Source organism: Echiichthys vipera (genome assembly GCF_963691815.1).
Source record: "Echiichthys vipera genome assembly, chromosome: 11".
NCBI lineage: Eukaryota > Metazoa > Chordata > Actinopteri > Perciformes > Trachinidae > Echiichthys > Echiichthys vipera.
This window is the reverse complement of record NC_139836.1, coordinates 7240841-7259427: the sequence shown is the minus strand read 5'-3', so window position 1 is coordinate 7259427 and position 18587 is coordinate 7240841. Positions and strand designations below refer to the sequence as shown.

General features: G+C 40.3%; 1 protein-coding gene across 1 annotated transcript in view; it reads right to left on the bottom strand.

The window, feature by feature from the left end:
• Positions 1 to 18587, bottom strand: part of b3gat2 (beta-1,3-glucuronyltransferase 2 (glucuronosyltransferase S)) — a gene marked incomplete at its 3' end in the record, with an annotated part of 53093 nt that overhangs the window by 15343 nt on the left and 19163 nt on the right. Inside the window, exon 2 of the mRNA XM_083922571.1 lies at positions 10472 to 10616. Within this exon, the coding sequence (XP_083778697.1) occupies positions 10472 to 10616 (145 nt within the window). The remainder of the gene's footprint in view (positions 1 to 10471; positions 10617 to 18587) is intronic.

Below are 18587 nucleotides of genomic sequence, written 5' to 3'. Positions count from 1 at the left end.
TTTCATTCGAAAAAGAAATGATAAGAGAAAAAATTTAATTGGAAATTCACCCATAATTTGTCTATTTAATTTTGTCTCCAAAAAATCGTGGGAAAATCCTTTTGTAAATTCATTATCGTGAATCTTTAGTTCAGTTTGTTGTTACTTCCTTATAATAAACCAAAAGTGATGAGAGAAAGCCATAAAAACACTGGACGAGAGGTTTTCACTCAAAACGTATATTGTTGAAGCATGTCATTTTATTGTGAAGGACTGAATGTAACCAGCAGCGGCTAGTGTTTACATGGAGGACATCAGGGTGTCTGAGTAGGGCCAAGGGTAGCTCAACGGTGTTAGCGTCCTTTTGCCGTCTCTTATAAAGACCAAGCCAAAGTAAATGTTTAAAACGATATTTGGTTATATGAGGTTTATTAAATGAACTCAAAACATTACACAGTCAGTTATATTTGTAGTTATAACATACATCTTAATAGAGCTGTAGACAGAAACCGTTTGACTGGTGACTTTGTAAAACATCTTTTACAAATGTAAATCAAACAGTAAGGAAAGAGAAAACAGATATGGAAAAAAGAGGTTCAAAGAGTCTAAATAAATACATGAAACTAGAAAACAACTCCTTCCACGGCCTCTTGTGCTTTATTGATTTGTGTTGTGGTGTAACTGAAGCATAGAGTCAGTGATCACTCTGTTGTCCTCTCCATTTACATGTCTCTGCTCCGTCCAATCTCTTAGTGATTCATTTTTAATTCAGGGACTGATATGAAACACTAAACAGTTTACCTCCAGGGCAAAACCAGATACAGGCACACTCAGCAATCACGACACTGCAATATTAAAATCATAAGCAGAGGGGCGGATAGAGATGTTCATGATAAATGGAGTGTATAGGGAGTGTCTGTCACTACAGTGATTCTTCTGAGATCCACCTCAGGAAACATGTATCTGCTCTTCTAAACACACAGCGTCGTGTTTCCAGAGAAAAACCCTCCAACAGACCGGTTTCTGTTCTGTTTGGATATAGACAATTCAAGGAGATAGATGTCAGAGTATACCACCCCACACAGTGGATTGACAGGTGACCACTGGGACATGCAGTGCAATAAACACCATGGCAGCGAGTACCTGGCAGCAACAACTGAGACAAAAAGCTCCACGTCGATCTAATAACCAGTACAGTAGGAGCTATGTCCAGGAAAACATTTCTATTAGAATGTACACTATAGGTAATTTCACTTCTTGGTAAAGATATATATCACAATGTAGCATGTTATCTTGGAATTTAATAAATACATATTCTATATGCCTGTTTTTGTATACTCGTGTAAATTAAATACTTTTTCTCATTTAATAAACAACTTCAGAATGTCAAGCATTACCCAGATGATGTAAATAATGGCGTAACACAGTTCACCTGCTGGTTTTAGAAAAGGTACAAAAAATAATATACCGTGCTTATTTATACATTTTTTATGTATCCTTTTATCTTTTTTATATTGTATTTTTATATTTCTGTGTTAATGTGTCTGTGTGTAATGCTGCTGCTACACTTCTTTTTCCCAGCATGGGATCAATAAAGTATTTCTACTCTGTTCTGTATTTTAATATCGTTTTGACGATATGTATCGGCATATCACTCAGCCCTACAAGATTATTGCTCTTCTAAGAACTTAATGAGAAGTTGTTTTGATGTAAGCCGTAAATTCAAATACAGCTTCCCCTTCTCATAAGCTGGGTCCCAAGAACCCAGATGTAAATGTGTCAAGTGTAACCGAAAAGAAGAAAATCTTCAAAAGACAATACAAATGAATGACTGTTTCCATCACCACTGTAATGCAATTCTCCTGAGTTGGTTCAGTGAGATGAGCAGTAGGTGGCGATGCCTATTCTCCAGTCCCAAAACAACATTTATACCATTGCAGAAAAAGAGGGTGTAACAAGATAACAAAATTAACGGTGCCGGTCAAACTTTTAACTAAAAAACAATGTTGAAAACTGGATGAAAATATCAGGCTGGTGTGCTAACATGTATCCGCTTAATCTGCTTCCATTACACTTTTTGTCGCATTTTTGCTTTTATTGATTCACGAAATTATCTTGTTTCCATTCATATTTTTGACGCACAAATTGAAAATGTGCTTCAAACAGGTGGATGGAAAAGCATGTGTAGTATATTAGCACAAATTTAAAAATAGGAAAAAAGTTGGTAGTTCAAGAAGCGGGTTTGATATCTGGTCTGCTCCTTTGATCTCAGATAATAATACGTGAATCTGCCTTTACGTTGGAGATTATTGCACTGACCCCCTCTTTAGACCTCATTAATGCTCCCATGCAACCGTCCTAACTAAATACTGAAAGGCTGATGTTGAAATGCCATTAATATGGTAATATGACTGCATAACTTTTTTACCTTAAGTGCTTTCTTCCAGTTTATTTTCATGCTAAAATGCTGTGTGGTAAAATACTTTTTTGAACCATAAGGGCACTCGGACCTTCGCCAACAGATGGCCTTTCTCACTATGTTAATGCAGTGAGAATTTTCCAAGTCAGGAAGTTATTTTTCTTTAGTATTCTTCCTGAAAGCAGCACAAATGCCTTACCTCACAATATTAACAGAAGTGAAAAAAGATTTTTTGTATCCGCCCCGTGATTCAGATCAGCGCCAAAATTGAATGGGTTCTTCTTTCGCCCATGCTACATGCGTGCACCAGGTTTGGTTTATCCATAATCACAGTAACAAAGAAGTAAACGGAAGAAAAAGAAAGACGAGTCAAAAACCTCCTTGGTGGAAGTAATAAGTGCAAAGTCTGCAAACCAAAAATATGTTTCAACGAGTGGCTTAATCAGACACAGAGGATGGAGGCAGGGGCTTTATCCCCAAATCAGAGTGCAGAGCTGCATTCCAACAACGGACCTAGCAACCTCCCATCCAACTGTACACATCATGCTCCTCTTCCTTAAAGTACCTGCTGACGTGGCTGTATGGGACTGACATCTGACTTAAAGATGTATAATAACCAGAGGGGAACCCCCAGAGACTTCTAGGACTTCAGAGAAGGCCCAACATATCAGCACTTTAAATGTCATTTTGATTTATTTCAATTAATAATAACAAGTATCTCTTTTAATTCTAGTTTTACCCTCATTGTATATCAAGTTTGACAGTTTAAGTGTCCAAAAACCTTGAAAATAGAGAAAATAGAGTTGTCCAATCAGATTTAGTTGCTGTTGCTCACTGGTTTGGACCATGGACCTCTAGAGGTCCACAGCTGTGTGTGTGTGATATAGTGAGTGATGGGTAAATCAATCAATGAAATGCTGCTATTTGTGGACAAAATAAGCATTGCTCTACCAAAGAGATTCTTTGGCCCTAGGTCGTCCAGAAGGTCAGCGGGTGGGAAACGTTAAATCACCTACAGAAGACAACAGAGCAGACACCAACACTGCGGTTAGCTTGATAGCATTGACTTTTTCATGTTGTGCTTTTGGAGATAAAGACCATCTCCAACATTTAAATTAACAGAAAAGGGGAAAAGTGCTGTGAGGCAGACCGACAGTTATCAACGCTCTCTGTGGATGACAAGAACACCAACAGGTTAAGTTGTTGGAGTTGCTGCTTCTTTCCTCCGGCCGGGGGAAAACAGTGGATTTAGAATCAGCTCACCGTCAACAGGGTTCTACTGTGCACGTAAAGGACACAGAGTTCATACTGCAGATTGGAGGACACACCCACGCACCTGTGTGCCATCATCGTGTCAACATGCAGTTAACCCAACACCACACCCACAAGCTTTGCTGCTCACGCACACACACACACACACACACACACACACACACACACACACACACACACACACACACACACACACACACACACACACACCAAATCCAAGTGTTCATACACTGGGCTTGGGTTGTTAATATGGCATTGTCATACCTGGTTATTAAAACATTCTGCTCACTAACACCAACTGTACTCAAAATGATGGTTGGCCACTGAAAAAAAAATGGTCAGAGGACTGAAAAACAGAGGATTGCTGTTTTATTTCAACTCATGAACCGTAGAACCCAAGAACTCTGCAACATTTATACTCTTTCTGCTTCATTTATACTTTGCTTCAAGTGACTTGCTAATGTATTTTCCCCTGTTCAGCTGTTTCTGTTCAGTTCAACTCTCACTACAGTACTTCAGTGCACAGGAAGCCTCTTTAACTGCTGCTGCACACGGTCTCTGTCGTCCTCTCGGCTCCTGTCATCTCACCATCTCAGGTGCAGGCTATAAACACTGGGGTTACTGGGGGTTAAACTCTTTCATGTCCCTATCTCAAGCAACACTCCCAAGGCACAAGTACCACTTCGATAAAGCTACAAAGCCATACTAGCTGGCTCTGTTTTGCAAAGATGCAGCTCTGATGTGCTTCTGGAAAAATTGCACGTGTGTTCGTGCGTGTTCTGGAACACGTCCTCTTGTCCACTCGTATCATTTCAAGCGGTGCCAGGTGGTTGCGTGTTTTTCATATAGATGCATGAGGTCGTAACTGTGTGTGTGTTTGCACATGTCTATAATCACACAAACACACACACGCACACACACGCACACACACACACACACACACACACACACACACACACACACACACACACACACACACACACACACACACACACACACACACACACACACACACACACACACACACACTGAGGTGAATAGTACTCCACAACGCCATTATTGTCCAGGCTCCATTGTGTCTGGATAAATGAGACAGAAGACAAGAGATTGGGGGCTTTAGTGATCCGCTAACAATACAGCGCTGTATAACACAATACTATTAGGACACGCACTGGCACTCACTCAGTGTACTGCAGACACCCCATTGTAAATCCCATGAATAATAATTTAAGAGTGAATCAAGTTTGGTCCGCTCGGCACAGCCATTGTTGTTCTTGCAGAATTTAAAGCAAAAGAAAAAATGCTCGGTAATACAGCCACGGCAGTAAATCTTAGTGTCACAAATTGACAGTGTAATTATACAGTGCAGTGTAAAAGTAAGGCTGATAATTACAATGTGTGTGTGTGTGTGTGTGTGTGTGTGTGTGTGTGTGTGTCTGTGTGTGTGCAGGAGGGAGATTATGTGGATTGGGATGGCTGGGAGAATGATGGGGGGATGAGATCTTGGCCATGGTAGCAGGAAAGGTGTATGTCTGTGTGTGTGTGTGTGTGTGTGTGTGTGTGTGTGTGTGGGGGGGGGCTCTTGTTATCGTGGTTTCATAAGCAATAATCCCCAGGGCAGACCTGTGTGTGAGAGAGAGTGTAAGTGCACTTGTTCCCCCGGCTGTGTCCACATATGTGCTCGGAATGATGAGCTTGCAATCATCATCTTTGCATCTACAGTAAGGAAACCCTCCTACATTTAATATTATTTACCAACATACAGTGTCTCCAGCAGAGAGTCTAAATACAGTATGCGTGTGGGTGAAGTGAGATAATGAGTGGTGACTGACAAGATGTTATTATTTAGTCAGTGTGATGAATTATTTTCTCTCAGGTCAGAGGGAAAGCTGGTGCTGAACACTCTGATTGGATTTTTACACTGGAGATTTGGAGGTGTAAACAGATTTCTAGGGATGTTTGCTTCTTCTTTGCTCTGCATTAGAATGATAATAACTTGGCACAGCCACGGCCATGCCTCAGTGTTGTCCCCTTGAGTGTCTCTGTTTCTCTCTCCTGCCGTCTCCTGTCCTGGCACTCATTCCTCTTTTCATACTCCTCACTTTGTACATCCTTGATTCCTTTCCTCATGTCCCTTAGTCCTTCCCACCTGAGAAGCGAGCGGAGGAAGAGCCAAGAGGAGAGAGGAGTTAAGATGAAGGGCATTGCACAAATTGAGACACGTGAGTCATTTTAAAGCGACGTCAATTATTTGATAGGAACACATTATATCATATAATGTACTTGTACCGAAGCCGAAGCATCACAGACAGCAGGGAAAAACCGAGTTAAAGCAAAATTCTGGTGTAAAATCATTCCATGCAGGGTCTTTTTCCGGCGAATGCGGCCATCAAATAAGCCATCAAGCATTTTTTTTCGTGTATGAGCGATTAACGTAGAAATCTGGGAGAGTTGCTAACAGCCGGACATGTCTAACACTGATTAGCTCCGGGCAGCACTGTGCAGGCATTAAAACAGCTTTTTAAGCAATAATACTGCTGAAAATAACAGCAAACCTCTGCAGCAGCATGAGAAAAGTCCCTAAACTTTAACCAAAGCACCAATGGGCTCCTTCCTTTTGGATTGACTTTGGTAATCGATTTGAATGGAATTTACAATGAGAGGAGCTGGTACAGGGGCCACTTGGTAAGTCTTTCAAAACACTCTTTTAATAAACTCTGGGTTCACTAACTACGTTGTTGCTGCATCAGTTAATGTGTAAGGACTCTTATCATGCTACTGCAGAGGTTTTACAGTATTAGTAGGAACAGTATTAGTGGTTAAAAATGCCATTTTAAGACATTAGTTTAACTTTTTAACTAATGTTTTTTTAGGTTATCTATTCACAACTGGCCCAGGACTACAGCTGGAAAATAAGCAAAGGCTAAAGCTAAAGGGGACTATCCATGTTACATACAGAATGTACGGAACACTTGAAGAGTGCAGGACACACTTGTCTGACTTTATATTGAGGCCCGGGGAGTCTTTCTCCAGACAACAGGCTGTACTCAAAACACATTAATGTTACACATGATGGAGAGTTACCTGATTCCTCAGACTACAGTAATTCTCCAATTCAGATTCCATCTAATCTGCTACTTTTCTGAACCGTTTTATTCACGCCGACTTTGCAATCTTGCTTTGTGATTTATCTCAGGAATAAACAATCAAGCAAAGTAGCACAGCAGCTCCTGTGTGGAGCAGCAACAGTCAGAATATTAAATCGGAAAGATCACATCTCATCTCTCTTTTACGGTGAATTAATCCATGAAAAAACAGAAGCTCAAGAAAAAGGTGTCTGATCTCTTCAGCTAAACTCAAAGAAGGAAAAAGCAGAGCGTATTGTTTCTCCTTTGTTCTCTGCTCTGATGAAAGCCAGCATGATTAAATGGTTCCGTTGACTCTAACTGGTCTGTAATCACTGAGCTGATCAAAAAAGTCTTTTGATGCTCCCACAGAGCGTTGAGAACTCAAAACAAGGAAACCAAATTCATTTCTCACTGCAATTTCCTAAACAGTCCAAATGCTACAGTGAACCTGCAGAACCCCGAACTCTCTGCAAACATGTTTTCCTGTTTTATTCATCAAGTCTTTACTTTCAGATGGCACATGAATCCCCTGTTAACCTCAGTCAACATACATTTTTAAACAATCCTGCTGTGTTGATAAAAATTTAAATTGAGTAACAACAATGGGACAACATGTGACACAGGTCATGAACTCGTTTTTTTTAAAGATTCTTTTTTTGGCAGTTTTCAAGCTGTAGGAAAGGCAGGAAATGGGGTAAGAAGGAGAGGGAAATGCAGCAAAGGGCCGCAGGTCGGAGTCAAACCCACGGCCGCTGCCTTGAGGATCTTCAGCCTCTTTACATGGGGCAACTGCTCTAACCACTATGCCACCAGCCACCCCATAAACTCATTTTACTACGGTCAAAATTGTTTCTGTCCCATCTGAGCATAGTTTGTCACTAAAGAGGTGTTTTCACATTCCTCTCCTGAAGAAAGAGATGTAGAAATCCGAGATTCAAACATATTCCGGGCAAGCCATGGGTAAGTCACTAATCCATAAACCAATCTCTATCTAATATGTGAAACACTATTTGAAGGGGAACAACTTCAACACAACACCGGCAAAGGAACCTGGTACTCCATCCACCTGTGGGGCTCCACGAATTGCACCTTCTATACCTCGAGTTGAGGTATGCTGGGAGGAGGCCTCGGGGAAGACCCAGGACTAGGTGGAGAGATTTTATCTCCACACTGGCCTGGGAACGCCTCGGGATCCCCCAGGTAGAGCTGGTTAATGTCCCTGGGAAAGGGAGGTTTGGGGTCCCCTGCTAAAGCTGCTGCCCCCGCGACCTGAGCCCGGATAAGCGGTTGAAGATGAGGGATGAGTGATGATACCTCGAGTTGATTATCCACCCAAGAGGCTCCGATGCCCCGCTGCCTCCTGTCTGATGGTTGATTCTCTCCGATGTGTTTAGTCATCTTGATGAGCTGTTTGGGGCTTCTCTTTAAACCTCGGCCCTGCTCGTTAACCTCAGGTAGAAACTAGAGAGTTACCAAAAAGTAAACTCAGGAAACTACCACATGTACGTGGGTGCTCTAGGGTGGGGTGAGGCCAGATGCAACATTTCTGGGAGAAACAGTAGAGGTTGATTTTTTTCTGTGTGAAATCCGTGTTAAAGAAAATAATAATCATAGCAGAGTAGTTTTTAAATACTTCAGAAAGTGTCTGTAGTGGGACTTCAAGTCCCAGTGAACTTTTTAGTGTTACAATAAAAGAAACACATATATACATTATTATGCCTCATTTCAAGTTTTGGTTATGTAAAATGAGGTTATCCTATTGCCAAACTGCATACCCTTCTAATTAACAATTATAAATGTTTTAATACTAAAAATAACAACCCTAAACTAACTCTCTTTAACAGGGTAAAACACCATAGAACACAACAATTTGGGACACCTAACTATGTTATATTCCATGTACTCCTGAGAGTAGAAGAAGCCACATAACAAAAACAAACCACAATCTTAAAAAAAACTGTAATAGAAATATCTGGTCATACCGCTCAGCAATCTCCAGAGCCCCAGAAAACATTAAATCAGAATCTGAATCAGAATTCTCTTCATTGTCATTATACTTAGTACAATAAAAAATGCGTACGGCTTCTCCCGCACACATATCAAAACAATAAATAAAATCAAAATAGAAACAGAAACACAAAGACAAAGTCAGTAGGCAGCAGCTGGCAAATAGCGTGAAAACAAAACACTTTTAAAAGTGTTTATAATGTATATTTACATAGGGGTACAGTATATCGTAAGTTATTAATAAATCATTATACAACTTTCTCACATGGGTGGATTACTGAACAGGCCTACCAGGTCCAGGGGCCCCAGGGCTCGCTGGGCCCCTTAAACAGAACATTTCTTGTTGCATAGTCAAAGGGCTTAGTCATTCATGTCAATAACAGAGCCCCAAAAGCCCTCCTGAAAACCGAAGGAAGAGCCTGAAAATACACTTTAAAATAAAAAGAAGTGTGTAACTCTGTGGCACGGAATCCAAAACGCAATTGCAAAAATACAGCATACAAAGCTCTGTCTACAGGGCCTCCATTGGTACTCCATTGACTCATTATCTGCCAAAATGGTGACACGAGTACCAGTTTAAGAAAAGAAGTCACATTTCTGAAGCCTTACTAGTGTGACCCATGGAAGCTGCTGTGTTCAAAATGTTGGTTGGAACAAACAAACCAGCAGTGGAGCTAAAAATGTTGTTTGTTGTGTATGTAGGGGTCATTAGTATCAAATGATTTCATTCAAATCAGACGATGAATGAAATGTCTTCTTTAAAAAGGCCCTGTGATGCTAGTTTTCAGGATCATATTTGTATTTTTCGTGTGAACTACAATAGGTTTACATGCTTCGATCTTTAAAATAAAACACATCATATTCTCATATTCTCCATTGCTGCAGCACCCGTGCAGCACCTCTGTGTGGCAGGCTCTGTCTGAGCTTCTGCCCCCCAGAAAGCCCAGTGTGCTCCGATTGGTCGGTCTGCTCTGCTGTGATTGGTCACTTATGCTGTGTGCCGGTAAATGTAACCATATACGGAATTAGTGATGTTTCCAGCAGATGGAAACACGTCTATATGAAAGCCAGCCATGTTAGCTGCGCAACATGCTAACATTAGCTCAAACAGGTTAATCTCCAAAATAAACACCAAAACAGCATAAAAGTAGCTACAGCCTACACTTTGAGCCTGTGTGTAGCAGCATGACCAATAGGGAACTCAGGATTCTTCTACGGAGACAATTTCCAGAAATTTGAAGAAATCTCTAATAGCAACTGACACCCAAGCGCTCAGAGCTGGGCACAGCCAACCCAGACGTCTAAATGCAAATACTTCATTATTTGATGCTTTGGAATTATTTAACATGACAATGAAACATTATAACAACATTTATAGGTCAGAGAAGACAGAAAAGCATAATAGGCCCTCTTTAAAGTTGATGGCTATCTAGCCAGGCATTACCAGTTAATTTGTTTTCCATGGAGGCTTATCAACAGTACAGAACAAAATGCTTCTGGTCAATACTGTACAGACCTACAACCAATCAGAGCAATGACGCCATAGCGATGAGCGTCACATGCATGTTGAAATGGGGCATGGTCTGTTTTGAAGCAGGAAAAAAATGGCAACCAAGTCACAAACTTTCTAAAAATGACTGCTAAGTTACAGTGAGTTGCTCCTTACCTGCCATGTCGGTGGCGAAGGGGCGGTCCGGTCTCCAGCCGGTGTACCAGCCCACGACTTTCCCCCCGGACACCAGGGGACGCTCATACGCTCTACCACCTACGAATCCCACAGGCCAAACAGAAACACCTTGCGTGCTACGCATCTGCAAAGGTGGAAAAAAGGAAAGATTTTAGTTACGGTATCAACTGCATTCACTCATCTGCATACATTCACACGTCATTTTCATACATTTTATGCGTAAAGATGGCTGGTGAGCAAATGAGCCAAATGTACGTGCAACAGCTGTAACTTCATCTAAGGTCAGACTCTTTGCTGATAAACGTTCAGTTTACTTGTCAATCCCAAATGAAGATCAGCAAAAGCCAGCTGGACATGATGTCTGAGCCTACGAACAATGCCCATTCTGTGATGCAAAGTGGAAAAACCCCAGAAAGTCTGGTGACGTTCATTCTGAAGTGAATTGTTTGTCAGTTTGCATGAGTGATTAGAGATTACTAATTTCTCATGAAATGTGGGTGAGAGCAGCACGCAAGGGACTTTGCGGGTAACTGAATAGAGGACTAAATGAAACTGTGCTGCGCGGAGCTGCCTTCCATTTTCACAGTGAATGAATTTGCACAGAGCCGGAAGCAGTGCGTCGAGAAATGAGACTGAGAGCGAGCGAGATAAAAGACAGAGATGGAGGTGGCTGTGGTTGTGGGGGGAGGAAAGAGTGGACTGTGTGAGGAAAATTGAGTATTTGTGTTGTTGGAGTATGAGACATCTGTATTGTGTGTGTGTGTGTGTGTGTGTGCGTGAGATTCTATTTTCCAACCCTGGCCACCCTGAAGGCCGTTCATTCAGACACTGCTCCTCATCACTCAGCCAAACAGCCTCCAGCCAGTCGCTCATGACAAAACAACAGAACAAAACCAAATCAGTAAGCAGCACTACATTACTGCGCCCAGACATCATACGGAGTTCTAGCTTTAAAAACCAGGAAAACAAGTGTATATATAGCACAATATACAGTATGGAGAGACTTTGTGGCGGTGGCCTGTTGAAACATGTGTGCCCAGAATTTGGAAAGGCAGAATAGTGCACAACATGGTCAAACACATAAAAAACACCCCAAAGACTTTATTTCAACTAAAATATATGTATTGTTGAATGATTAATCTAAGTGATAACCAACGGCCAGCCAAGTTAATGGGGTTTTTGTCCAATCAGGTGAAGAAAAGGTTCTTGTTGATGTATTACTGACGGGGAGAACTGTCAATCTGCGATTGGCAGCCTAATTAAAGGATGTCTGCCTTGAGAAAAGTGCATATTGAGCCTGGCTGCAAGGCAAGAAAATGTACACTTTACATGAACATGCAGCTCAGAGTCACCACTGACTGTAGTGCTGGCCTCTAGTTGATATGTTAACTGTGCACATGTACAAGACAGTGAACAAATGTATATAATAGTACATAGCATATGAAAAAAAAACATTGAAGCCTTGAGTGTTTATTAGGGATGATTCATCATGTGAAACAACACGTCTTTGTGCTTAATGCTGCATTCACATGCTCATCACATCGGCCCATTTGTTTTCCGAGTTGTTCGTGAGCTTTAGGTCGGTCGTAATGTGGACACATAATAAGAAACAATAAGTTGTTTCCAGTTTTTATTTCCAGTGTGAAGCTTTCTATTTGGGATTTTGTCCCAGACTTGTTGCTGCACCAGTCCATTCCATAAAACCACTAAAATGTTGCTTTACCTGACTTGTTCTCAGGGTTCATGCTAATAAAGAACGTTTCTAATTAATCTTGGTCACTGTACGTGGACAGCAGCTTCGGTTACAGCCTGACACCATGTTACAAATTACATGTGAGCAAAACATATATATGCAGTACATGAAATAAAAATAAGTTTATTACCATCAACCTAAGATTTACTTTCAACTGGCATGTCTCTGCCTAATTTGACGCCAGCTTGGCAAATCATGTACCAGAACTTTTGCTGAGTATCCGAGTTGTTCACATGAATTTTCCCAGTCTGAACTGTAAGACATCAACCAATCAAATGATTACATCAACATGTTGATTAGGGCTGCACAATACGGGAAAATATTCAACAAGTTTGTCGAACATCGCAACGATAAATTAAACAAATAATCAGTTCTGCCTTTCTGCTGCTCTCAGTACACTGCTACAATACCACAAATTGCCTGTTGAATTTAAACAACATTATTCTATAGGCATTATAATAATAATGATAATTACATTTCAAAGTGCAGTTTTCTACTGACACTCTAACTAAAAAATAAGTATCTTCCTTGATGTGTCTGTCTCTTGAAAGGTTTTATTGTGCATGACTGAATTCCTGTGTCTCTAAAAAACTCTCTAAAAAAAGTGGGTAAAGATTTCCTTCTCTGCACCTGTCCATCAGATGTGCATCAGACGACACTTAGTTTAAGTAAGTAACATATCCATCCCTAAAAGGAAATATCGTTTTTGTGACCCTTCAAATATGGCTGTCAAAGGGCAGGTTACATCCCAAAAACTCCACATTTTAGTATATACATATCAGATCTGATAACAATATCTGATCATATCCTGTTTCTCCTACATGTTGAATATCAAACAAGGTTAGACAAAATGAGAAAATTACATAAAAAAATACTAAAATTGTCTAAAAAATTACTAAAAAAAAACTTAAATAAAGGATTATATGTCCTTGCATGATTCAACATAAAAAATATAATATATATATATATACAGTGTATATATATATATATATATATATGCTCAGCCCATCTCTGTTTTGTTCTCAAAGCAGCAGGACAGTTTTCACTGCTGAAGCATAAATCAGGCTGATTTATTTGTGCAGTGATGTGATATGCTCTCGGTTATTTCCCCTGTGAAGTTTGTGTTTATATCTGTTGAAATATGTTGTTTTTTTCTCATATTTGCTAAAACTGTCACTATATCCTGACAGAATGATGAGATGATCTGTGAAAAAGTCATGTTTCTCTACCTCTGTTCCCTGTCTGCTCCCAAAGCCCCTGTCTCCTCCTAATGGCATCTGCTAGATTCCACTGCTCCCCCCTTACAACAACCACTCGGAGTTGAATAGTCTTTGATGCAGAGTAAATGACTGCTCTGAACTCCAATTAAACTTTGAAACTAGGCAGCGCTGATCAAATATGAATTAGGATTCTGTTACTGTATTGCCTATTTCTCAAATAAAGTGTTTGTAGAAACGTATTTTAGTTTGGTAATCTGTTTAGCTGTAAAATTAATTTAAACCACCATGTTTCATGAGCAGGAAACAGGCTGAATCCCAGCTGTATTATAGCAGTAACATAAATAACAGGAATATAACGTTTATTTCAAACCGACTCTATCTTCCCTTTCTCTTCTCTCCACCTGATTTGCCCCTGTACTCGAACACCCTCTCTCCTCCCGGGGCCCCTGAGCGAGGCCAGCAGCTTTGAAGTCCTTTCCCTGTTAATACTGTGGACCCTTGAGTTTCCCTGTGTGACGCTAAAACCCTTCCCCCTCGTTTCTCTTTTGCTGCTGTCTGCCTTTCTCTCTTAGGTCATTTTTCATAGACTCCAGCTCCTCTGCTTTGTAAAAAAAAAAACAGATGAAAAGGAGAGGAAGAGGAAGAAAGAGAGGCTGAGTGTGTGTGCTGGTCATTCCCAGATTATTCCTGGAGTAAGATCGTTATTTTGGCTTAGTGTTTAAGTCCTAGTTTGATTGCTAATGATCCCCTGGTTTGAATGCTGCGCCTCAAGGCCCAGCACAGTTTGAGAGAATAGTAAAAGGGTGCATGGGTATGAAAATATATTCAGAAAAGCTGGTTGGACTTACAAGGGGGTCCAATTTTATAACACTTTGAAGATCAACAATTTCTTTTTTTTTCTGCTTTAGAAACAAGATCTACACCACAAAATGGTGAAAATACAACTTGCATGAATACACTTAGTAATATCTGTCTTTGTGGTCTTAAGCTTTTCAGTGTTCACAGAAGTTTTCAGTCACATTGAATCGCTTTCAAGCGGTTTAAAAGCACATTATCAGAATTTTATTTTACAAGCATCTTACCATTTTCATGTATCATCCAAGTCAAAATGCATATTTTTCTCTGCTGTGAAGAAAAACCATGATTGCTTAATATCCTCTCGCAGGCCATGTCTCCTAAATGAAACAAGTGTCTCATAAACATCGCCATTAACCTCATACAGAGCAGAGGGATTTAATTTAATGTTTCAGCCAACGCCAGCAGAATGCAAGTTTCTAATGGATCTTTACAGTAGATCATGTTTGCTCTCAACCAAGCGAGCTGCAACACACTTTACAAGTGGATAAATGCCAGTTTATTCTGACAGCCTACATACAACCTTATTTCCATTTTCGAGCAAATCAAATTGTTATACGAGACGTCATCTTTGTCCCTGTTTCCACCTTAACAGGCCAATGTGGGCTTTTCTGGACATTGACATTTCAATGCAAATTTTGTCAATATGTAATTTCAATGTGCACATTAATAGCAAGTTTAACGGACTAGTATTTCTAGCGAGAGTAGCAATGTTTAATCGTCACATCCTTAACCCAAACAGTAATAAAGTAAAGTTGAGACCAGGAAAACCAAAATAGTGAGTCATAATAGGGTTGGGTGATATGGTAAAAATATCATATCACCAATTTTTTTAAGTAAAATCACGATCCCGATTTTATCACATTTTTTTCCACTGATTTTAAACTATTTTTCAAGTTACTGAACCAGTATTTACTAATGTAAAAAAATAAAAAATATATAACAAAGTATTTAGGCCAAAGAACCCTTCTGAACATTTTTTAATACGTTTTTGTAATTTTGCGCCAAGTACAATGAACCCAGCTGGCTGTGCCTCCTTTTTAAATACATCAGAAGTCCGTAGATGCACGGAACATTTTCCTGTTCATTTAGGCGCATATTTTACAGCTTGTTCCATAAATTCTATGAATAGTTGTGGGCAGACAGTGTTGATAGTCCGATGCTCGTGTGTTGTTAGCACTCAATAGTTTTGTTTTCATTTTCAGCCATGACTTCCCTCTGCTCTCTGAATCAAACAGGATAGAGGAGGAGAAATCCTCTCACTGCCTGTAGTTTGCTATGATTTGCCCACCGTCATTTAATTTATAAAGAAAAAGATTATAGTGCAACTTTATTCTAGGTGTTTTGCCTCAAATTGAACAAATTTAGAAGAAATGACTTTCACATTCAGTTTTTCTAGGCTGAAAATCAGAGTCTGTGAGTTGTTAATTCGACCAATCAGATGCAGTAAAGGGTTCGTGCTGATGTCTGACTGAAGGAGTAAGATGCCAATAATCCATTGCACTAGTTAAAATGACATCTGTCTCAGACAAATGCCTGTAGAGCGTCTCCAGTCTGCATTAAATAAGTGAGATGAAAACAGCGGCAGTGCCAGCTTCCATAAACAGCACATTTTACTGCTCACCCTCGTGTTGTCTTTATAGCTTTTATTTATCCATTTTAATTGGACTATGGCCAGGCTATGTATAGTATAAAGTATAGTATAAATTGAGTCTATAGGGTGGCAGTGACATTAGACTGAAAATCACAACTCTTGGTCTTCCTGGTAGAGGATCTGAGGATATAAATCACACTAAGATGACAAGTGAATCTTTGCCCCAGCATACAGAGCAAGCGTTTGACAGACCGTATTGATAAGGGGTTGTCCAAGTTCAGCATCAGTTTAAACCAGAACAACTTTTTAACAACATAATATTACAGGATGATAGAAGTGCTATTTAACCAGCGTTTGTAGACAGCTTTGATCTGATATCAGAAAGATACTTGATTTACGTAGCAGCTGGGTACAGATGTTGCCTCAATATTCATTTTCAATGTCTGTGCAGCCATCTTATCAACAACAGCTCAATGTCAAAATGTTTGCTGGAAGCCAGACAAAGCTGTGGGGGGACACTGTTTCAGCAGATGGTATATTATTCTGCTCGGTGGAGACTGCTCTGGTGCATGCTGGTTTTCATGCCACCATCTGTAGATTACTGCTGGCACAGGAAAAGTTTGCAACACAAACTTCCAGTTATACCTTCATTCAGGTTGGCTAAGCACACACTACATGCTATTATACGGCAATGTTGGCAGGTAGAATGAAAAATAAATCAACCAATGTGTCAAAGAACAGACGCAAGGAGAATAGTAAACCTAATATGGGCCCTTTATCGATAATTAGATGTGTGAATCTTTTGGTATCACAATTCGATTTTGATTACGATTCTTGGGGCCAAGGTTGGATCAAAATCAATTCTTGATTCAAAATGATTCTTGATTCAATACATAGCGGTCCTAATTTTTAGATCTACTCCAGTCCACTGTGCGCTAAAGGCGGTGAGACAAATGATGGCATGAAAGCAGAGTAAAGTGTGTACAAGATTATGGAGTTTTTATATTTGAAAAAGTGAAAACAGTGATGTAAAAATGCAAATAAATCAGACAATGTAGAGGCAATTTAGGGATATCTCTGCTGTTGTGGTCTTGACCTGTCTAAAGTAAAATCCAGAGTCCACTTTGTCTATGGCCAAGACAAGATCGGGTAAAAATGAGTACTACAACACTGATTGGACTTACCAACCCGGCTCCGTCGAAGAGAGGAAGGGTAATGGCAAAAGCTAACTTCTTATCGGCTATCACTATGTAGCACTTTCCTGGCCAATGTACGGTATCTACAAAATCGATTAAGGACAGCTGTGAATCACCACTCATAAATGGATTTTGGACTGCACGTCATGATTCTCACAGAAACATGTTAACAGCGTCATATCAGATAGCGCCATTGAGCTACCGGGACGCTATGTTGTCTCATCTGAATAGAAATGGAGTGGTACAGGGTTCATGTATGGGTTTTCAGAACTAAATAAAATATGGTATTTTTAGAAAAGGGCTTTTTATTCAAATGAATACCATTGGTTATCACATCTACACGCAGTAACAAGTATTGTAATTATCTCCAGTAATGAACCCAAGAGCTGAGTGTTAAAGTGGGGGCAATAGCATTTCTAGAAAGGACATTTAAACAGAGGAAATTGCTCCAAAAAGCACAACTTTTCTTTTATTTGCATTGAGCACCAATTTAATGTTGATGTGAGTGTGTTGCATTGCATAAAAGGGTAGTTTTAATCCAGCCACATATTATTTAATAGGCTTAGCCCCACAGCAGAAAAATGGCATCATTCCATAAATTTTGGGTCAGACCAAAAAGTGGCACAGCAAAGTTCAGCTAACTGTCAGGACAAAAAATTAGGTTTATCCAAGAGACGCATTTGTACTGTCAACTTTTGTCCTCTGTCTAATAACTATGTGCAAATCATGCCTTTTTTCAGGAACAGTTCATACTCTGGCAGCGTTAGTATAGCTGCAAAATGTTTGATGACTATTTAATTTGTTTTCCTACAACATCCACCCTTGGAACAGGATATTCACTCATACTTAAAGGCAGAATAAGTAGGATTTGTTAATACGACGTTCAAAGTTTGCCCCTCCTCTCCAGCTCTATGAGGGTTACGGTAATCGCCAGCGGGTGAAAGCCAACCCTAGATTCACCCCAGGCTAGAGCACAGAAACGTCCCAAATACAGCAACAATAAGACAATACAAGCAGGGGGCAGGATTTCTGCTGAGCTGGGGGAGGCTTCGGGGAAGACCCAGGACCAGGTGAAGAGATTATATTTCCACACTGGCCTGGGAACGCCTCGGGATCCCCCAGTTAGAACTGGTTAATGTGGCCCGGGAAAGGGAAGTTTGGGGTCCCCTGCTAAAGCTACTGCCCCCGCGACCCGACCCCGGATAAGCGGTTGAAGATGAGATGAGATGTGATAGATAAAACCACACACTTCTCATGGGTCATTAATAGCAGTGTTTCCTCTAAATGCATCCAGCAGCGGAGATGTGTCATGTGTCATGTCTTAACAGAACGCTAGCATCAGACTATGGCGTCTAAATGAAGGAAAACATGCATCCCCTAAGTCTCCCCTAACACAGTCACACAACTGTTCTTCATACAAATATAAAAAGGGCATCTAAGGCTATGACTCATCTTAAATGGCTGTAAAATGAGCACA